Source organism: Pseudorca crassidens, chromosome 8 (genome assembly GCF_039906515.1).
Source record: "Pseudorca crassidens isolate mPseCra1 chromosome 8, mPseCra1.hap1, whole genome shotgun sequence".
NCBI classification, from domain to species: domain Eukaryota; kingdom Metazoa; phylum Chordata; class Mammalia; order Artiodactyla; family Delphinidae; genus Pseudorca; species Pseudorca crassidens.
The window spans coordinates 86606668-86627472 of NC_090303.1; the positions used below are offsets into that span (position 1 = coordinate 86606668).

The following is a 20805-nucleotide window of genomic DNA, read 5'->3' on the forward strand; positions in this document are numbered from 1 at the left end:
AAGGATGTATCTGATGTGGCTGAGTACACATATCATGTAGCTGGAGAGAGAAGGTACTGTTTCTCTACGTCAGAGAGGCCACCACCGCCTACTTATGGCCCAGCCTCTCCCCCTCCCCCTCCTAGCCGGACACATAAAGAAAGACCCCAAATCCCAAACTGCGTTTTTATTATTTTTTAATAAACTTCATTCCATATTACAAATAGGTTTGTTGCTCTGAGCTGCAAAATAGGAGTGCCTTATATTTACACACACAGGTATACAATTAGTTACAACAAAGGTAGACGCTTGCCTTTACCAAGTTACAGCTGGGCTCCGATTCAAATAGCAGAGGTTTCCTTTTCAAAAACTTTTTTTTAAATCTTTTTTTTTTTTTTAATCTTACTCAGATACTCTTCTTTAAAATCGAAACCAGAAGACCCTCTTCCTCTAATAGATTTCATCCACATATCTTTGAGGCTCATTGTAACACTGTTGTCTAAAGATATGTTTTGCTTTGTTCTAACAAAGGGTCGGTGTTCAAGGTGGGAGCTTTCTGGAAACAGAAGTGGGGCGGGGCTGGGAGTGGGTGACCCAAGCAGGAATGACCGCCCTACCGCCTTCAGCGCCCTGTCTCTGAGACGCAAAGGCCCCTGCCCGTTCCTTAAACCACCCATTCATCCTTTCCTGTTCCTCTTCCTCTCTCTAGTGTTTGAGACTTAACTCTGGGTCATCTGACCAGGCCAGACTCCTCTCCCCCCACCCCTTGGCTCACTGAGCCATTATCTCTTGTGGTACCCTGGAGTTGTTGGTTGCTATGGTAACTTGGCAGGACCCTGCTGAAGGAGATAGGCTGGTCTCTACAAGCTAAAGTGGGGAGGAGGGCGGCTACCTCCAATTCTTCCCTCCCATCTCAGGGCCTGGGGTTCTTGTTCTTGGTCAGTGCAGCCAACTCATGACTAAGCCAGGACCTCTGGCCTCACGGATGCCAGGCCCAGGCAGGGAGTGATGGGGGGGGGGGGAAGTCATCCACCCTAAAACACAAAGTCATGGTTTCCAAATGGAAACAAGATTCTTTGAGGTAAACTAGCTTTTCTTTTTAAAGAACGGAAGGTTTAACAGGCCAAAACAAGCTGACAGGAACATCGGGGAAGGAGAACACACAGGGACACATACACCTTCTAAGTTGTCCACCTGTATTGCGTTCAGTAGTCCTGTTTGGTAAAGTGGTGTCTCCGTTTCTTAAGTGTCCTTTGCATTGCTCTTTAACCGTATCCTCTGTTTGGAGTTCTACTCTTGTAAGGGAGCCCTTCCAAAATGTGCTTGAGTTGTAAGATCAAAGATACCAACAAAAGAAGTTCTAATTCCAGATAAGGAAACTGGTGGAAGATGAGCTGCACAGACCTATTTGCCGTGGGCATCTGCCTTCTTGGGAGAGGGGTCCCTCCACAACCAATCCCTAACAGGGTCTCCCTGCTGTTTGGGGGAAGCTGTAGGATTCAGCAACACCAGGGGCGGCCCAGAGAGACGTGAAAGAGGGTAGAGTGGAGGGAAGGTGGGGCTCGCCTGATCAAGGTCACCGGGCCTTCCCCACCCTGGCCCAGCTCAGTCTCTGCTAGTACAAACAGAAATCTCTTTTTATTCATAGGGATTTTGTTTCATTCTGATTTAGAGTAGTCACCTGCCTACTCAAGGAATTTAATTGGGACTCTAATGAGTATGTATTACTTTTACAACCAAAGCATCCTTTACATTTTATAAAAGCTGGATACTCCCCCTAATAATAATTTTATTGGGGATCAAAGATTTGTAGTTTAAAAAAGCTCTCTCTTGAATGAACTTTTACTGCAGAGATTCCTTTCCGGGTGGGAGGCGGGGTCATTCAGTTTTCCAGAGGCTCCGGAGCGGAGCGTCAGCCTCTCCCGGGAGCTGCCTCTCCGGCGTCCCCTGTGGCTGTCCCTCAGCCTCCCAGTCTGTAAGATGACTCGTTTGCTATGCCTGTGGGGTCGGCGGCAGAGGCAGGAGGGGCAGGGGTAGCGCGGTGGGGCTCCAGCCAGCCAAGGGAAGCACCAGGAATGTTGGCAGCCACGGAGGCTGCTCCCCCTGGCACGGCCACGCCTGGGGATGTCCTGACCCATTTCTTTAACAACAGGGGGAGCCCCCCTGTCCTCCGGTCTCGTTTCTCCTCATCCCCTTGGAAGTCACAGATAAAGAGTTCTGTGTTCCCCCCGCCCCACCCCAGTATTTGGACTTTACATCCACGCCTGGGCTCCCTCCTTAATCTCAAACCCTTAAAATACACAAACAAAAAATAAACAACTACAGACCCCAAATAAACAGCCAACCTACGGCTTAAAGACAAAGGGAAGGGCTGAGGGATGGGAGGGGGGCTTAGTGGTCTATCCTGAGAGCTGACAGGGAAAGTGAGGGGCTGAGAGAAGGTTCTTGAGGACGTGAACTAGAAGCAAGAGGAAGGGCCAGGAAGGAGGTGGGATCTGCCCGGGGCGGGTCTGCTGGGGGCACAGTGGGGACTCTGGTACCTGGACGCTTTTCATTCATGGGATCGCCTCTCAGACGCCCGCGCTGCGGTTCTCATTGGCGGGGCCAGTTCCTGGAAGGGCCGTGGTCCAGGGCCAAAGCTTCTCTCCCTCCACGGCTCTCTGTTTTTGATTAACAGTAATTAACCGTAGCCTTCACTGCGTTCGTTAAGTATTTGACTTCGCACCCTGTGAGGCCAAAGGAAGTGCCCCTTTGTCCTAAGAGCTGAGACGGATGGGATAAGGAGCTTTCCCTTTTAGGTGAGAGCGAGGGGTTGTTTAGGGCTCTGGAAACATCAGCAGGACTTGCCTTGTGGAATGGAGGCCATTTGGGAAATCACTGCTGTGGCTCCTCTGATGGGGGCCCACCGGCCCTGGCTGGGCCAGGGAGCCCCGAGAGCGCTCGCGGGGCGAGGCAGCTTTGGAGGGCTGGATGGGGCTAGGGCGGTCCCAGGGGGCTGGACTGAGGGCGGAGCTGTCCTCCGGGGGCTGAGCAGCTCCTGAACTTAGTGGCTATGGGGTCTTGGGGCAGAGGCTACGCGTGCGTGCGGGAGGTAGGCAAGGGGGGAGGGGGCACTCGGGAGCTAGGCATGCAAAGGGGACAAGAGCACGAGGATCTGGGGTGAGGGGAGGGGGTGTGGTGCTGGGATAGTACGTCGACACTGCTCCCGGCCTGGGAGGTGAGAGCTGGGCCTGCAGGGCCAAGGTCAGAGACCTCGCTCCCGCCGCTGCTTGGGCACGGTCCAGGACAGTCTGCCTCAAACGTCGGGATTTGTTTAAACTGATTTCTGTCTTTCTAGCATCTCTGGTCTCACTCACTGGCCCACGGGCTCACGAGGGAGGCTCTAGGGCTCTGGGTGTGCACATCACGGTTGGCCTATGGGACGCTCAGGTTATCCTGGATCCCTGACTTCCAAACCACCCTGAAAGCAGGAGGCAAGAAAAACATGTTTTCCTGAGGAAGTAACCGATACAACAGCCGACTTCACTTAAAGGTACCATTTGCAGTTAACCAAGAAATGCCAGGGTTTCTCCTGCCAAGGAAGGACAGAGAATGGCAAAGCCCAGACTTGGGGGAGACTTGTGCTCCCGGGAGAGATGACCAGCCTGCAGTTAACTTTCCCAGCCTCTCTCCCCCATTCTTTTAGATTCAGGACGTCGTAAAGTTCTTCCTCCCCCTCGCCATTCCCGGCGCCATCCCATCTCACTTCAACATTCAGACTCCTTACCTCACCTAGGTCAGTTATTTCGACTGTGTGATCTCCTGGTACCATTTTGGACCCTGGTGGTTTCAAGGGGTTGAAAGAGTGAAAGAGATGGGATGAAAGGGAGGTGAGGAGACATGGCCTTTTCTCCCCTGCTCTCTGCCCACAACTCAAGGAGTCAGATAAAGGTCCCACCTTGAACAGAACTGTGACCCTGAACATTAACTGTGACACGGGGCGGGGCCTTGAAGAGACTTCCCTTCCAGAGGACCCAGTCTGCCCAAGGCCCTTCTCTGGCACATACTGACCAGCATGGGGTCTCTGGCCTGCCAGGAGGAGGTTGGGCATTCCAAGGGGGAGGTGTGGAAAGAAGATCTGGGGGGAAGAGAGGCTTTTTGACAACGCTGCCTTGTCTTTACTTTGAAACGTATCACACGTGCGCCAAGAATCCAAACGAAAGAAATGGAAAACAAACAGTAAAAGGAAAAAGAGCTCTTATGGGGAAGATGGGTTGTGACGCTGCGAAATTCGATCCTATTTCTCCATCCCCCCAGCAGGTCACAGAGACTTTGGGCAAACAGAGCGCCAGAAACAACCCACCCCACCAATTAAAACAGAACCCGCCCCAAACCCCTCCCCCAGGAGAGACGCGGAGGGCGTGGAAACTTGTCCGCCCGCCTCCCCTCTTTCTTCCTGACGTTTCTCCCGAGGTGACTGAAGTTTCTCTTACAACAAAGACATGGGGAAAAAAATTTGTACCGACAACGAAACAATAATAATAATCCGGTAAAAAAAAAGAAAAGCTTCAGCAGAACCATGATAACAGTCTTTTTCCTACTTGTTCATTTTTTTTCTCTAACTGTGCAAAACTTAAAAAATAATTCAAAACACACTCATACACACATACTTACACTCAGCTTCCATTCAGCACATCTGTGTTAAATATGTTTGTGTCTTCCTTCTCCCCAACCCCTTCACATGTGCAAAAATATTTTAGCGGCCCAGGTGCCTCCTCAGCCCTCCTCCGGCTTGCTTCCTTCCTGGCCTGCCAGGGCTTGTGGCTTCTGGGGAGGAAATCAAATGATCAAGGGTAGAAATTCCATGCTTCTTCACCTGCCACTTCATTTGCCAAAACCTTTGGTTATGCTTTTCCCCCCTGACATGCATATTTTTTCATTCTCCTCTTCCCGTCCGTTAGGTTACTTGTATTTTGCCCATCATTCGTCCTGCTCGACGCCACATCGTGCCCTGCTCTGTGTCACCACGGCCCGGCCTCCAGTCCTGTCCAGGATCCCCTTGGCCACTGACCACCCTGATTTCCTACGGAGAGGTGACCTCACCCCTCTGCACTCAGCACAGAAAACAAGTGTTGAAATGTCCCGAAGTTGCAGAATGAATGGTGAGCAAGGGCAGGAAGGAAGATGCTTCAAATCCCCCGATAGGACAAGAAAGCTTTCTGAGCTCTCTGCCTACTCCTGGGGCAGACACACACACACACACACACACACACACGTGCATGTGCACATGAGATCACACACACACACGTACTCATATCCAAAGGGGCTAGCATTCTTTAAGCACAGGGTGCTCCACAGATGTTGCTGGAAATGGTGTGGTTCCTTCCTCTTTCCACGTGGGGCCCCTGTGGAGTGGATGGCAGGGGAGGATGTCTGATGCTCGGGGAGTGAAGACGGGACTGTGGAACCTTGTCCCCAACCCCACCTGAGATGCTGCCGCTGCTTGCCTCCCAGAGTGGTGCACAAACTCCACACCAGGGCTGCCGGGCGAGTCTATGGCGGAGACTGGACCACAGACGGAGATGGTGTCTAAGGTCCCTTCAAGGTTATAGGTTTCCACGATCCTCCGTCAGACAGTCTCTCACTATAGCCCCTGCTCACCTAGGACACATGTCTGAGCACACATTCGTCTGGCTGGCTAAAATGATGTACCCGTGGATCGAAGGACAGATGGAGGAACAGACGCCAGAGCCAAGGTCAGCTGTACGTCCCTCCTCCCTTTTCCAGCCAGGTCCTTCCTCTTGATTCTTCGCTCCTTCCCAAACACGACGAACCCGGGACTGAGCTGGGCTGGCATTTTGGCTTGTCTCTGCGAGGCTGTGCTTGAGCGTGTTTCTTTCCATGATGACTGCTAAAGAGCTGAGGGAGGAGAGTGACTAAAGAGACAGCTGAGATGTTGATGAAATAATTCCCAAGGAGGTCTGAACAGTCCAGAGACAAAGTCATCTGCATCTGCAACGGCACCAGGTTCTGCAGGGAGCCAGGGGCGAGGCTGTCTGCCCCAACTTTCTACAGAGTTCTCAGGAAGGGTAGTGGGGATGGGAGCCACCGAGAGAGCTGGAGGTAGAATCTCCCAGGTGCACTCGGCATTTTACCTTGACCCCTGATGAGCGATGACCGAGGAGGATGGAGGTGTGTCCTCCAGACGGCACTCGGGGATCTGCAAGGGATCAGACCCATGACTGTGGTGGTGATTCGCTAGCACGTGGTGGCAAACGGAAAACAGCCAGTTCTGCTTCCAGGGTGGATGCAGCTCTCTCTCTTCTTCTCTCCCTCTACGTGTTACGTTCCTGCCGCTGTGAGCCAGATTGGGAGGTTGGGAGGATCTCCACAGTGGGCTGTAACTGCTCTTCTTTCTCCTGTCTGGTTTTCCACAGGCCGGGAGGAGACTGGGCAGGCAGGGCCCTATGGGCACTTGGAAAGGCTCCAAGAAGATTGGAAGGGAACCAAAAGGCCTCTGGATGCCAACCCAACAAGTGGGAGACAGCCTGCGAGGCACCCCACGACGCGTCACGCTCCCCACTCCAGCCACATGCAGGAGGTGCAGCCTTTCTTCTCACAGTTGCAGAGGGACCATGCCACTGACAGACCCCCTGGAGATGGAAACCTGGGCCAGGAGACGTCTTCCCAGTGAAGGTAATACAGAGTTCACTGCCTCGTCCGCAGGCCAGCGTTCGGCTCAAGGCGGGGCTATCAAAACGTGGAAGGTGAAGTAGCAGTACAGAAACATCCTTCATCCTCATCCATATTTGGGCCCTGCCGCTGATGCATGGGGTCAGCGGGGAAGGAGGGCCCCCTCTGACGTCTTCTGGTCACCAGGTCCCTCACGGCGGGGGGGGCATCCTGGACTAACAGGGTCGGTGGCTTGGCTCAATCATGTTGGTAGAGCAACTGCAAGAGAGGGGATCCAGGAAGGAGAGGGAGACAGAAACAGGCAGAGAGAGAGAGAGATAGCGCTGCTCGGGGGAGGCTGCTGACGGCAGTCGGAACTTGCACTTGGTAAAGATGATAATCTAGACTGAGGCACGGCTTGGTGTGTCCCTCCCTCCAGGGGGTGCCTGGAAGGACGGTTCTCAGCTGTCTAAGCTCATGAGGGTTATGACTTGTTCTAGTTTGTAGGCCAGTTTCTGCTTCCCACACTGGTCATCGTGGTCCAGAGGTCCAAGGATCTGTTGAAAAGCCAAGAACGGGGCGGTCACTAGTTTGCGTGTGTGTGTCTGTGTTCTTAGGGTACAGCAGACAGGGCGTGGTCAGAGGGTCTGGGAGGATGTGTGCAGGTGAAGCGGCCCACACGAGGTGGCAGGGGAGCCACACAGCCTGGGTGACGGTGTGGGGAGGCGCGGGGCAGCCCTCGGGCATAGGGGACAAACGTGTGGGCACCCAGGTGTCAGTGAGCGCAGGATGCCAGCACACGCACCAGCACGTCTGAACACGTGTACATTTCACTGCCCACGGAAGACAGCTGAGAGTGGGCAGACGACACCTGTGCCAGGCTGCTGCAGTTACCTAGAGGTTAGACAGCAAACAGGTCCATGCCCAGTGGAACGTATGGTGCTGTCTCGGGGTGACTATGATTTCACGATACCAAGACATTCCACCACCACCACCCCCGCACCGTGAAAAAGGAACGTCTTCCTCGTCCACAACCCAAGGCCTGAAATTCCACATTTAGCAAGTTATTTGGCTCCCCTTTGCCTGTTAAGAAACCAGTATCCCTCGGAGAGTTATGTCTTAAGCTTTACTGGTCATTGACACCCAACGGACAGTGTCTACACAGCCTTTGCTGAGATGACATGGGTGGCAGAGGACGGTGACAGAGCAATTGTGGACACATGAAGGAATATGTATTCGAAGCTGGGTCAGACTCAGGAGCTGTAGGATTGAACAAGGGCTCTACCAGTTTCTGGCCGGGTGATGTGGGGCAAAACATGTAACCTCTGAGCCCTCATTTCCTCATGTGTACAATGAGATGGGACGTGTGACTCCCTCTCGGGCTGCTCCAGGAGAGGGGATAAAGTCACGTGACACGGGAGCGCCCATCACACAATGCTGGCTCCAGCAGGGGCACGTGACAGCAGGGCTGCTCTCTACGGGTCCTGGGGTCTGAGGGAGCAGCGAGGGGAGAGGAGGCTGAAGGCTTGAAGGGAGGGTCCCAGAGCTTTGGACGTCCTGGCCCAGTTAATAAATTTTTAATTGGGGAGACCAAGCAAGCTGCCAACTTCTTAGCTGGCCGAGGACCACCAGTGACTGGCCCCAACATTTCATAAAGATGGGACGTTTTAATACTAACCGTAGACGAGTGAACTTGCAGACTAAGGGACAGGCCTTTCCAAGATGAGACAGTGGCACTCATATATTGGCCTACTGTACATTGTCCTCACTTGTCACGCAGCCACAGACAGGTGGAAACTGCCCTGGATTAGCACTGGCCCGTAGGCTGGCTTTGGGGTCCCTCCCCTAGAGGACCCACCACTGACTTTCCTTGCACTTGAGGTTCACAGCATTATACTGCTCATGGCCTGTGGACACCAGGCCCTGGGCCCTGCTGGGGCTCCTTCCTTAATCCAGAGTGCCTAGACCCTCCCTCAGGAGTGAGGCTGGGAGGAAGCAGAGAACCCGGGGCCCTGGCTTCGTCTCCTGTTACTACCTTCCACTCACAAGGCAGCTGTGCTGCTGCTCAGACATGGGGAGCCTGGATTCTGAGCCTACCTGGTCTATACCGGTATGACCAAGAAAACCATGGGCACCTCTGTGCTGGCCAGAAAGAAGGCAGTGTCTGCAGGGGCAATGACCCCAGATGAAGTTTCCTTACTAGGGAATGCAGCAACTAAAAATAGACTCCATTCTGCTCTGGTCTGTATCTATTCTGTTCTGATTCTCTCCTACCCTATCATCTTGTTTTCTATTCTATTCTATTCTATTCTATTCTATTCTATTCTATTCTATTCTATCCTATCCTATCGTATTCTTTTCTTTTCTTTTCTTTTCTTTATGACCTGCCCATGGAAGTGGGGAACTACTTGCTTAAAGATAATTAGATCAGAGAGAGAAAGGGAAAAAATCAAGGAGAGGGAACAGCAGGGAATAAAAAATAAAGAGAAAAAAACAAAAGAGATACTTGATCTATATATCTGAAAAGAACAGGGATTAATGTAGAACTGATAGACTGGTATGTTTCTAGCATCCCTGTCTTTAGAGCACAGCCCTCAAGCCCTGGGTGGTAGAGTTTCCCCAGCAGACGTGGGGGAGGGGTGTGTCTGACAGAGGCTGCTCCGGGCAGGGATTTCTGGGTCTCTGCCCCAGTCCTTCCCAGCGGGCCCCGAGCAGGGCAGGGCTCACCTCCTCGCTGTACTTGCCCACGTAGGAGAAGATCTCGGAGAGCGCGCTCATGGTGTTGAACTCGTTCATGTGCATCCGGGACTGCTCAGCCAGGTAGGCATTCATGTCCTGGTCACTGATGGCCGGCATCTTCCCGATGTCCGAGTAATACCTGCCGAGGCACGACAGTGAGGAACCGTGCGTGCGGGGCAGAGGAGAGATGGAAACTCCCAGCGCCGGGTCTGGGGCCAGCGGGTTTGGAGGGTGACCCAGACACTATCAGAGGGTGGACAGGGTGGGCACAGGAGGAAGGAGCGACTATCGCCTGCACTGGCTTTGTTCCCGGCTCCCGGAAGAGTGGTCCAGTCTGCCTTGTGTGTCCTTCTAACTCCCCCTCCCACAGACGCAAGACATCCCCTCCATGGGGCCTGAAGGCTCTTCTAGGCAGTTGCCCTGCCCTGATGCCCCCCCTCTCTGAGGTTAGCCAGGAGAAGGGTGGGGCTGGGGGCCGCTTGCGGGGAGAGGCTGGCAGAAGGCAATCAGTCACTGTCACTTGCAGCTGTGCACTCCTGTCAACTGGTTAATTAGATGCCAACATTTACATTTTTAATTTCTGAAGTTTGACATTTTATGCAGCAACCCCCAACTCTCCCACCAGAGGGGAGTTGTGTCATTTCCTAATGAGGAACTGAAGGGCCCTGGTGCCCCCCAAGACAGGTGCTTTCGGCTGTGGGCTACGGGGAAGAGACCAGGCACCTGCAAAGGCGGGGGAGCATCAGGGCCGTGGGGCAGCACGCCCGGGAGTCCTTGTGGTGTCCCAGCTCAGCCCACGGTGACTGCCCGAGCCTGGGAGCTTAGAACAGAGGAGGGTGGCGGGGACAGTCACCAGGGCGGGGACTAGGGTGAGGCAAGTGAGGCAGCTGGGGAACAAAGTTTTCGGAGAGTCACTCTCACCTGGGAAGGTGCAGGTGACAATGACAGGCCTTGGGTTCCCAGAACTCAAGCCTTGATCAGGTGAGTGGAGGGAGTATTCTCAGAGGCTCTGGTTCATTCTCACCCTGGACCTCAGCCCTGCATCTCTCCCTCTGCATCCCTTACCATGCTGACCATGAACCTCTCAGTCCTGTGCCCACCTTCACCTCTGCCCCTAGGTGCCCAGGAGTTGGGTGGCAGACGATCAGAGGTGGCACTCGTGCGCTACTCCAGCGTCATGCTCAAGGGCCTGCGTGAACGACAGGTCAGTTTGCGCCAGGGCATCCCCAGGCCGGCAAGGATTGGCAAGGGGTGGGCTGGCCGCCCTACTGGAGCCACAGCCCTGCACAGAGGCCGGCCTGCCTCCGGCTCATTTGGACTTCCTTTCTTCACAATGTTATTTCAGTGTGGGGTCCTCTCTTCCCTTGCCCTCCCTCGTCTCCAGAGCCCTTGGGCCCCTCAGCTCCTTGTCCTGTTTCATTTTGGTTCCTCTGTTCCATCCCAGAAGAGCCCACTCTCTTCCAGGCCTGAATCCCACCCCAAAACATCTTTAGGGTCCCCAGGGTTCCAGGTAATGACATCCCAGGTGCTAAAGTTCCAGGGAGAGACTCGATGCATTGCCTCTATTTCTGGAAGGCAAAAAATGCAATGTTCCCTTTGATAGCAGAGAACCAGGGCGTCAGTGGTGGCCCCAACCTCGCCACTCCTAAGGAGATTTGTGCCATCGTCCCCTCGCGACTCCATGCCTAGTGAGCAAATACATTTGTCCGGCAAAGGGTCACGTCCACAGGTCGTATGGGAGGAGGAAATAGGAACAAACGAGCCTCTCACTTCTGTGTCACGGCCAGCGGCCAGACATAGCTCTGGCAACATGGCTGGGCCCAGAGTTTCCTCCAGACAGTTTCACTCTGTCACCACCGACAGCCAGACCTACTGACCGCGAGGAAAACCCCAGGATCCCGATGGGACGTGATCATCATCAGAAGCAAAGACTCCTGCCCTTCCCGTTACCTGCTCCTGAAACCTTACAGGTAGGTGGACGGCTCTGTCAGGCTTTCTGCAAATAGCATGAGGCCTCCTACTGCGACCTTAATGGTTGTGAGGGGCCTCCGAGCCCAGGTTAGGGACCACTGTCTTCACGGGAAACAGCAGTCACCCGGCACTCTGTCCCTTCGCAATGGCCTGCCTTTACCGCACTAAAAGCCCAGTCCTTTGCTCCAAAGAGGATATACAGAAAATGAGTCTGTGTGAGAGAGAGGGAGAGGGTGTGAGGTGGGGTTGAGAGGGGAGTGTGGGAGGGCAGGGGTCTAACTCCTCACCTGCAGTCATGGGGGCAGCCGGCCTGGACGTGCTCTGCGTGATTCCCGCTCATAGTGAGGTCAGGTCTGCACGGGGCAACCCGCCCCTCCTCTGCTGCCTGTGTGCAGAGGGCGCTGGATGGGACCAGTGCACGTCGGTGCCACACACAAGCCTATGAGTGGATCGACCACACGTCCTCACCTTCAGCAAGTTCTAAATGGCTGAGCTGAGTGGCTCTGGGCAGTCTGATGTCCTAGAGGAGTGCGGGGCTTGAGGTCTGCTGACATTCGGCCCATCCTCACCCCAAGCCCTGCCTGGAGCTAAGTGGGCCCATCCCCCCTGCAGGTCTCTGCTGCCCTTGCCTCGACCTCTCCCTGCTCCTCTCCAGGGCTCTGCCCAGCCCCGCTCCCTGGCCAGCACCCCTTGAGCCTGACAGTGGCCCTGCTGCTCTGGCATCGCTGCACGGTGTGCACAGCTGCTTCCTCTCGAGCGCCTGCTGTGCTGGGGCTCTGCGCTGGGCTCTGCCGCTGAGCAGCCTTATTGATTGTGAAGAATGCAATTATGTCCCATTAATGAACTTCACACGAGGGCTCTTATCAGCTAGCTGTGCCGTGAGGAAGGGAAAGGTCAGCCTGGGCTCCTGTGCTTGAACTTGCTCCCTTGGGATGTCCTCCTGCAGGCGAGCCCTTCTCCAGAAGGGAACCAGGTGGGATGCCAGCCCCACTGTGGTCCTGATGGTGGTCCTCAGGAGCTGCAGGGCCCCAGAGAGCTGGATTCTCTGCTGTTGCCCAGTCTGCAGTGTTTTACATTCATGTGCTTCTGTGAGATGCACCCAGTGTGTGATGGTGGGCACCCCATCTCTGCCTTTAGGATGGCCCCAGTGATTGAGAAGGTGGTCTCCAATGCCCTGGACTCTTAGAGAAGAACAAAGTATCCTCATCCCTTCAAACACCTCAAGGATGAAGGTGCAGACGTGAAGGACATTTAGAGCCCAAGGCTCTGATGTACAGATACTTACTTTTCAAGCTCCTGCATAAAAGTCTTTCCCTCTGTGTTCATTCACTGACCTCCCAGGCCCAGGAGAATCAGGACGTTGCTCCCTGAGCCCCCACAGCTGACGGGGCTTGCTGAGGGCCTGTGTGTCCTCCTTGACCATGATGAGGGCCACAAGGGAAGGATCAAGTCTAATCCATCCTGAGCGTCCAGTGCGCCCACGATGGACACCATAAATGACCCATGGATGAGTGAGTAAGTTAATGAGATGTCCATACTTCACCTCCAGTATTGCTCCCGGGGTGAACTGTCACAAGTTTTATATTTGGAATGGATGGCTTCTTTAGGAGGCATTTTTAAATATTTAAGATTCTTAGCCTGTTTCGTGTGTGACACAGGTGAGAGATGGCATCCCAGCGAGTGGCATGCCCCGGTCCAATTCCCAGGGGCCCAACTGTGGCTCCATTCCATTCACTGCTATGTGGAAAACCTGTGCCTGCAGGTGAGGGAGGCTGCCGTTGCCACGGGGTTAATTCCAATTTAAAATGAGAGGCCACCACTCTAACATGAAACTGTTACTGCTGTTGACAGTGAAATAGAAATTTCTGCTGATCATGACACACCAGTCTGGTGACAGCACTGTTGAGTTCTGCTGTCTAAGATGAGGGTAGCAGTTGGTTGCTACCGCGGAACCAAGAGATTCTTCTCCCTTTTACTAGATGTGGCCGTAAGCAAAACCTCTAATACTTGGAATGGAGGCAGCAAAGACTGGGAGTCTGCAGTGAGGCCACCAACCACAAGCATTGCAAGGTATTTGGAGGCGGGAATGGGATGGAGGATGGATGAGAGGACAAGCAGAAGGATGGGAGGGATGTGGAATGGGAGGATGAGTGGGAGAATGGGAGGGGGTGGTGGGGGGATGGGTGGATGAAGAACTTCTAGGAGGTAAAGCCTGCTTAGGTATGATAGAGTGACTTGGGCTGCTCAACCAACAGTTAGTGAGGACTCCTGAAGCCGTATGCTTCCCAACCCCCTATAGAGAGGGCCACCAGAATAAACCCTGTTTCTCAGCTGTGAGGACAGCAGGCCCTCCCCCAGATGTGCGCAGGGCATGCTCTACAGCACTGAGGCAGTGAGCTTGGGCCCTGTGTGCGCTGTCTGCACGCTCACAGCAACTGAACATCGAAATCAGAAGTGGGCAAGCCCTGGCCACAAGAAAAGGGCCTTCTACCATCGTTCTTCTGAACTGGAGGCTGCCCGTGCCCTCGGCAGGCCAGGGTGGGCGAGCAGGCTGGCTGTGGGTCCTGAGCAAGCTCTGTGCTGCCGGACTTCATTTCCCAGCAGCAGACAAGCTCAGAGGCCAGCCTCCTCGGGAAGGGAGACTGGAACTGATCCACTCACCACCGAGGGAAGAAGCACTCTAGGCTTGATCTCCAGACCTAGCTGTGCTATTTCCCAACCCCTCTGTCTTTGTACCCTCATCCCAGAAGGGGAGGAGAAATGATTTGGGACCCCAAGCAAGTGAGAGATGACTTTCCTGAGAGTGCCTTTGGTTGTTAAGAAACGGGCGGGATAAGAAATGGAGACCATCAAGGCACTCCTAAAAATAACCAAATGGACTGGGGTTACTTGTGAGCTATAGCAGCTGTGTGGCACGAATCTCATTTAGCACCACGTGAAAGGGAGACCATTAGCCCTGACTAACCGGGCCATTCTGGGGAAGTATCCTCTACACAGTTGTTTCATAAATGCTCCCAGCCCTTCACATCCTGGCTTTCTCCCTCCCTGCCCGAGGTCCCACTGCAGTGACACTGCACTGGGACAGGGATAACCAGAGCCCAGCTGCTGCCTCTTTCTTCTCTCTCTTCGCTGAAGAGCCAGCTGACCACACAGGAGAGCTTGCTCCTCCTGGCGGCTCTGCTGTCAGAAGAATGAGCCACTGTCGATGCAGGGGGAGGTAAGAGCCTCTTTGGTAACTCAGACATAATCAGATACGAGGACAAAAGAGTGAGCTGTCTCTCTGACAGCCGAGGCTGGAAGTCCACCACATGTACCAGCAGGAAGGGGTGGGGGAGATATCAAAGAACAGAGGGAGGGGGAAAACAAAATGCAATTCTTCCAGCAGAACCGTGTTACTGGGGTGGTCAGGATCCCACCCCACTCTCGGTTATTCCCTCTGTAAAAAGGGAAGGCAATTTTCAACTATAAAGATGGAGACTGTCTCTCTTCCATGGGTGAAACAATATTGTTCATTTTGTCTCAGTCAAGAACAATTTCTGGTCTCTGACTCTTCAAAAAAGCACCAAATCTGAGTTTCCATCCAGGTTTCCTATCTTTAAGCTACTTAGAAGAGAGAGGGACTCTAAAATCAAGACCGCCACGTAGAGGTGTGCAGGTTGTTCACTGCACAAAGGTGCTTGGTTGAGAGGGTGAGCTAGGACTGACGGCTAGCCTGTCACTCAACAAACCAGGCATCCTGGCGTGGGGCCACATCGTCTGGTAGGAAGGGGCACCTGCCTTAATTCACACAGACACCGTATGGGTTGGCAAAAGCCCTGTCTAAAAGGATCATAAATTGTAGAAAAGAGATTTGGGAGTCAGCTGAATTTGGGGATCTGCTTTTCTCTTGGCCACTTAAGTCATCTTGGACTGATTACTCAACCATTCTGTACGTATAGTTCTTCACCTTCATGGGCACAAAATGAGGTTCTAAAGCCTGTCCTCTTATATTCCGGAGCTACTGTGATGAATAAATAGACTTTCAGCTGGTTGTTTAGCTCAGGCGCTTGGCATATGGAGCTGATACAGCCCAGACAAGCCATGAATGTTCTTTACCGTGAGTGAGCTTTGTACCAAGAGGAACCCAGCTGCACAGCGTACAGGTGGCCCTCCCGTCACAGGTGCACGGCTGAGACTGGATTAGGGTAGGGCCACTGTGGCTGGGAAGGCACCGTAAGGGCCCGGGCATCAAGAGTTCATCGTGCTGAGAGTCAGGGGACTGGGACTGTGCGAAGCTGTTCAGTGTGACAAGGACGTCCCCACAGGCCCCTGGAAGAACTGCCAGATGGACAGGGGCAGATGGGGACAGGCCTCCAGCCCGCCTGTGGCAGGATGCTATTCGGTCCCTTGGAGTCTTTCTTTTTTTCTTTTTTCGTTTTTTAGTGGGCATCAGAGCAGGGAACTCCATTTCCTTCCTGGGCCTAGAAAGAGCTGGGCCCTCCATGCAGGGGAGCAGAGCGCAGTGGCAACGTCTAGCCATGTCCCATTCTTGTTTCAGCTGACAGTACTGGGTCCGTGGGCTGTGGGTGTCACCACTGCAGGCTGGGGCTTCGTGCGGGACCAGTCTGCAAGCCCTGCCCATTGCGGAGGGGAAGGAAGGGGTCCCACCTCCACCAAGGAAGTTGCCTGCTGCGGCCCGGGGCCGACCTGGGCTCCCCGGCCCAGCACTCACCTCTCCACCCAGTTCTTGTAGCTGGGGATGTCCTTGGCGTAGAGCAGCTTGTTGGAGGGGGAGTCCTTGCCCAGCCGGTGCTCTGACGTGGAACAGGAGTCCATGAAGGTCTGGGCCACCACCGACAGGCAGGCGTCAGTGATGCTGCTCTTGTGGATGTCAAACACAAACTGGGGGTTCTTGATCATGTTGACCCAAAACCTCAGCGGCAGGCTGTGTGGGGGGAAGAGGCAGATGGTCAAGGGAGCTGGGGGGCAGGGGGCACTGTACATTGACCTAGAGAGTTCCCTGGAGAAAGAGAAAAGGCTGGGAAGCAAGGGTTCTGAGGGGCCTTCTCTATGTCATCAGTTCACTTTCCGGGGACGTGGAGATCAGCAAGCTTGAACAATCTGTTCAGAGATACGGCGTTGATGGGCACTGGAGGGCTCGACGCCCAGCCTGGACCACAGGACTCACCATCTGCCCTGAGAACACAAGGCTTTGGGGTCCGAGGCAGCCATGACAGGTACTAGAAAATGGAATTTCTGACTCTCTGTTCCACTGTCTGCCCCCTGTGCCACAGATGCAAGGCATGTCTGGTTGGCAAACCTTAAACAGCCTGGAACCTGGGCTTTGTATCTTATTCTCTGCCCTCTACTGTATGACTGGAAGAAGCCACGCCCTTCCTGCCTGGTCGTATGGGCTTATTCCTACATGGTGAGAGCCCTGGCACTGAACAGTTCCAAGTGGAGCTAACTGATTCCCACCCCTAAGCGGGCAGGCTGAACAGACCCCACTCCTGGCCTCTCACCTGCCCCGTTGTGTTCCCTCCTTCCCCTCACTTTCTTCCAGTTAGCATCTGCTGTATACCAGGAGCTATGCTAGCAACTGGGGGTCCAGTGTGAATAAGACCCATCCCCTGTCCTGCAGAAGTCTGCCTACCGCTGGGCTCGTGGTGATGTCAGACATGCAATCACGAACTTTGGGTGTTGGACCTGAAGGATGGGTGGGGTCCAGTGTGGGAGCCAGGGAGGTGTGAGCAAGTCTACCCAGAGGGGCATTATCTGGAAAGCCTTCCCAGAGAGGACGACACTTAATGGTCTCAGTGTTAGAGATGCAGATGAAAAGCTGAAGGAAGAGGAGCGGAAGGTACTGCCGAAGGGGAGTGAGCCAAAGACAAAGAGGAGATGGAACCTGCAGCGCCGTCTGCTACCGGAGCCACCTGTCTGTTGCTAGAAAGGGTCCCGAGGCATGGGGCAAAACCTGCCCACCTGCCCCTTTTGACTGTACTCTGCTGGCTCTCAGATTCCGTGGCTTCCGTCCAGCCTGCGGAGACGCAGGTCAGGAAATGGGGTGGCACCCAGCCAGGGACCACGCGTCTCCCTCCCTCTGCCTCCACACCGTCCCCTCCTGCTATGTGCCCTGATGCTCTGCTGTTGCTTGGCTGCCGTCCTCAAGGTTGGTAATAATAGTTACAATGTTTGCGTGTGTTTGGCTTGCCTCTTACAACTTAAATTCTTTTGAATTACATGATTTCAATCCAGCAAGAACAAGATTTCTATATTTGTTGTATCTCCCAGCAGCCAGCACGTACACACAACAAAGGCTAAAATACAGCAGGGCCTCATACTCAAGACTGCCAGTCAGTCAATAAGTATTTATTACGTTCCCACAAAGCGTGCAGTGCGGGCAGCAGCGAGGTCTAACAATGGTAAGATGCACTTGTTTCATCCTGGGAAATCCAGAAGAGGAAATAAAGGGACGGTACAGAAAGTTCTGACACACACTCAGGGGAAAGTCAGGGTCACTGCAGCTGCCCAGGGGAGACCATGAGAGCTGGGCTCAGAGCCCCGGATGAAGGACTCCCGGCTGCCCAGCTGATGAAATCTGCGGTCTACAGCTGCCCGTTTCCGGAAGTCCCACCTGGAAAGGGACTCTGGGAGCCCATATTTGCTGCATGGTTGTTTCTCCCCAACATTCCCCTTCCTTCAGCCAGTTGTGCTGACAGGCAAATCAAACAAACAGGGAAACCACAGCAGCTCCTGCCTAATGAAATTTTTGCATACTATTAACGTTAGCGGTGGCACTAATCTCTGGCTGATTGCAGCCACTCAGGCTAAATGAGTAGGAGGTTTATTTAAAAGAGAAAAGGCAGGGGAATGTGGAGGAAGGTAGTAGGGGAGAGGGTGAGCTAACAACTTTGGCTAGGAATAAAGAAACAATCTCTTTTCAATCAGGGACAATTAACTCTTAAGTCAGTATGCAGACTTCATAATTCCTGGACTAACTTCGTCTTGCCCAGGCGGCCACGATCAGGGTCAGGGGAGTGCATCCTCTGGTGAGAGCTGGTACTGCTGTCTACTGCCTGGGCTTTCCTTCCCTGACACTGGAGCTTGTTACGGTAACACCTGGCACTTGGAAGAGCGGGCAGGAAAGAAGGTTCTGCCCTCCCTCCAAGAACTTTATGATGGCATCTCATCGTTGGAGGTGCCCTTACCTTACCCCAGTGGGAGGTATGAGCTGAAAACAAATGGTTTAGATACCATTTCAGGGGGATGTACTTGTAAAGGGCTACAAGATCAAGGGGGGATGTTTTGGAAATACCAGCTCTCCCAGCACCTGGATAAGGTCTGGGCAGGGCACTCCTTGAATTCTGAAGGCTGCAGACATTCAACTGGGGTGGTAAGTAGGAAGACCTGGTGGCAGAGAGAAGCAGACTGGGTAGATCAGGGGCATGCCCTTGGAACAGCTCTGCAGAGTCATGCTAAGAAGATGGGCAGAACGCAATGCAGTCTTACCTAGAGGCAGGCACTGGGAGGGACAAGGCCTGCAGGCCTTTCAGAGGAGAGAACAGCCTTCACCCAGTGTACTGTGCTAGATGGGGAATCCAGAGTCTGAGAGTCTTATTTCAGAGAGAGTTGCAAGAGCTCCACGGTGCAGGATCCTCTCTCACCCAGAGCTACTGTGGGAGCAAACCCTACTCTGCAGCTCTGTGGCCCAAAGCTCTGTGCCTGCCTGATTTCCCAATTTTAGTAGCGATGCGCTATGCTTCAGGTGAAAGAGAGGAGAAGCCAGAGCATCCTACGTTAAATAACGTTTCAGTGCCACAGGCTGACTCCTGCCTAAATCTAGGTTTTGGTTTGGGGCTTGGGGCTGGTTGTCAGGGCACCTGGCTGAGCCCTGGTACCATGTCAGTCCTAGCAGTTGGTGGGTGCCGGGCAGCAGGCTCGTGCTGCTTTGCAAGAATGTTCTAGGGAAGAGCACCCCAGGACAGGGACCGTGTAAAACTACTGGGAGGAGATTCTGGAACCGAAGGGGTCAAATATAAGGCAGCTTTATCCCAGGTAGAACTCTCAAGAAGAGACCGTCTTGGCCCTGCATCTTCATCAATATTTATCGAGTCCCAGCTTTCTGCAAGGTTCCATCACAAGAGCTGAATACTGATGTCTGACCTTGCAGTCTCAGACTAAAACACAGCTGACACACAAACGAAGGGAAAGGATGATATATATGTTAAAGGAGAGAGGGGACCATGGTGAGACACCTAGAGGGTCATTTAGGACTTAGAGGATCTCCTCCTCTCAAAGACACAGTAGTTATGGGACGGTCCCTTCCCCAAAGGGAGTTTGGGAAGGGGGTTTGTGGAAAGGGAAGACCACTTCTTGAATAGAATGGAAACTCTCCTTGTTCACCTAGGTCACTCCTAGACATGCTTCAAACTCCACTTAAGAGTCGCTGTGAGATGCTGCCCCTCTACAATCCAGCTAGCTGCACACATGCATCCCCTACTGTCGCATGTGCCTCTCTGTCCGAACAGCTGCCCTCCTGTCTCTTACCCGTGACTGTCTGTCAGCCCACGGAGGGCAGAAGCCTCAGGGTCTAACATAGTGTCAGGCACAGGGGAGGGACCTGGATGTGAGAGCCACCTGGCTGCCACATCTGGCATGTTCATTTTTGCTCATTTAGTTGGTTAAATGTTTACTGACTGACTGATAGGAACGAAGGATGATTTGACTAGAGGGAAGGGAGAGGAAGTGAGCACACAAATAATCAGGGAGGAGATGAAGGCCCCAGGAGAGCGCCTGCTTAGAGTCCCTGCTGGGAAGGTGGACCCCAGCCCCTCTCCCCCTCTGCAAGGCCTGAGGCCCGCCTGAGCTCATGGACTCCAGGCTGGCCTCTCCTGATTCATCCTCTGCTCGCCCCTCACTCACCAGTTGCTCTTCCAGGTGTGGCGGACGTGCGGGTCGTGGATGCCGTGTTTGTCCGCCTGTTCATCCAGAAAGTCAAACATGTACTTGATCGCCAGGGGCAGGGCGGAGCCGCGGTGCGCCGTGCTGAAGATGGTCTCGAAGAGGTCGTCCACAAACTTCTGCAGTGTGCCCTGCGGAGGAGGGCCCAAGTTCAGACACAGCTCGCCTGCCCCGTGAGCTCTGAGGCTGGGTTTTTTTTTTTCTTTGCGGTACGCAGGTCTCTCACTGTTGTGGCCGCTCCCGTTGCGGAGCACAGGCTCCGGTCGCGCAGGCTCAGCGGCCACGGCTCACGGGCCCAGCCGCTCCGCGGCACATGGGATCTTCCCGGACCGGGGCACAAACCCGTGTCCCCTGCATCGGCAGGCGGACTCAACCACTGCGCCATCAGGGAAGCCCTGAGGCTGGGTTTTGAGATCGACTGGCCTCCCAGATGGCGGGCGGAAGGGAGGACAGCGCACAGCCACACCTGCTTGGGTGAAATCCTGCAAGTGCCTATGTGCAATCTGCACCCTCCCCCTGCCCGCC

At 54.0% G+C, this 20805-nt stretch overlaps 1 protein-coding gene and 1 long non-coding RNA gene across 3 annotated transcripts in view; one reads left to right on the forward strand and one right to left on the reverse strand.

Annotated features, from left to right (window-relative positions):
* Positions 1 to 207: 207 nt before the first annotated feature.
* Positions 208 to 20805, reverse strand: part of PLXNA4 (plexin A4) — a 608757-nt gene continuing 588159 nt past the window's right edge. For both annotated transcript variants that reach the window (XM_067747050.1, XM_067747052.1), the window contains 4 exons: positions 20242 to 20411; positions 16052 to 16264; positions 9358 to 9508; positions 208 to 7187 (listed from right to left, as the gene is read on the reverse strand). In XM_067747050.1, the coding sequence (XP_067603151.1) occupies positions 7092 to 7187; positions 9358 to 9508; positions 16052 to 16264; positions 20242 to 20411 (630 nt within the window). In that variant the 3' untranslated portion in view covers positions 208 to 7091. The remainder of the gene's footprint in view (positions 7188 to 9357; positions 9509 to 16051; positions 16265 to 20241; positions 20412 to 20805) is intronic.
* Positions 10413 to 20279, forward strand: LOC137229323 (uncharacterized). Its single transcript, XR_010945632.1, has 6 exons — positions 10413 to 10573; positions 11233 to 11339; positions 13320 to 13410; positions 14476 to 14557; positions 16400 to 16556; positions 16883 to 20279. It is a non-coding gene; the product is annotated as an uncharacterized lncRNA (long non-coding RNA).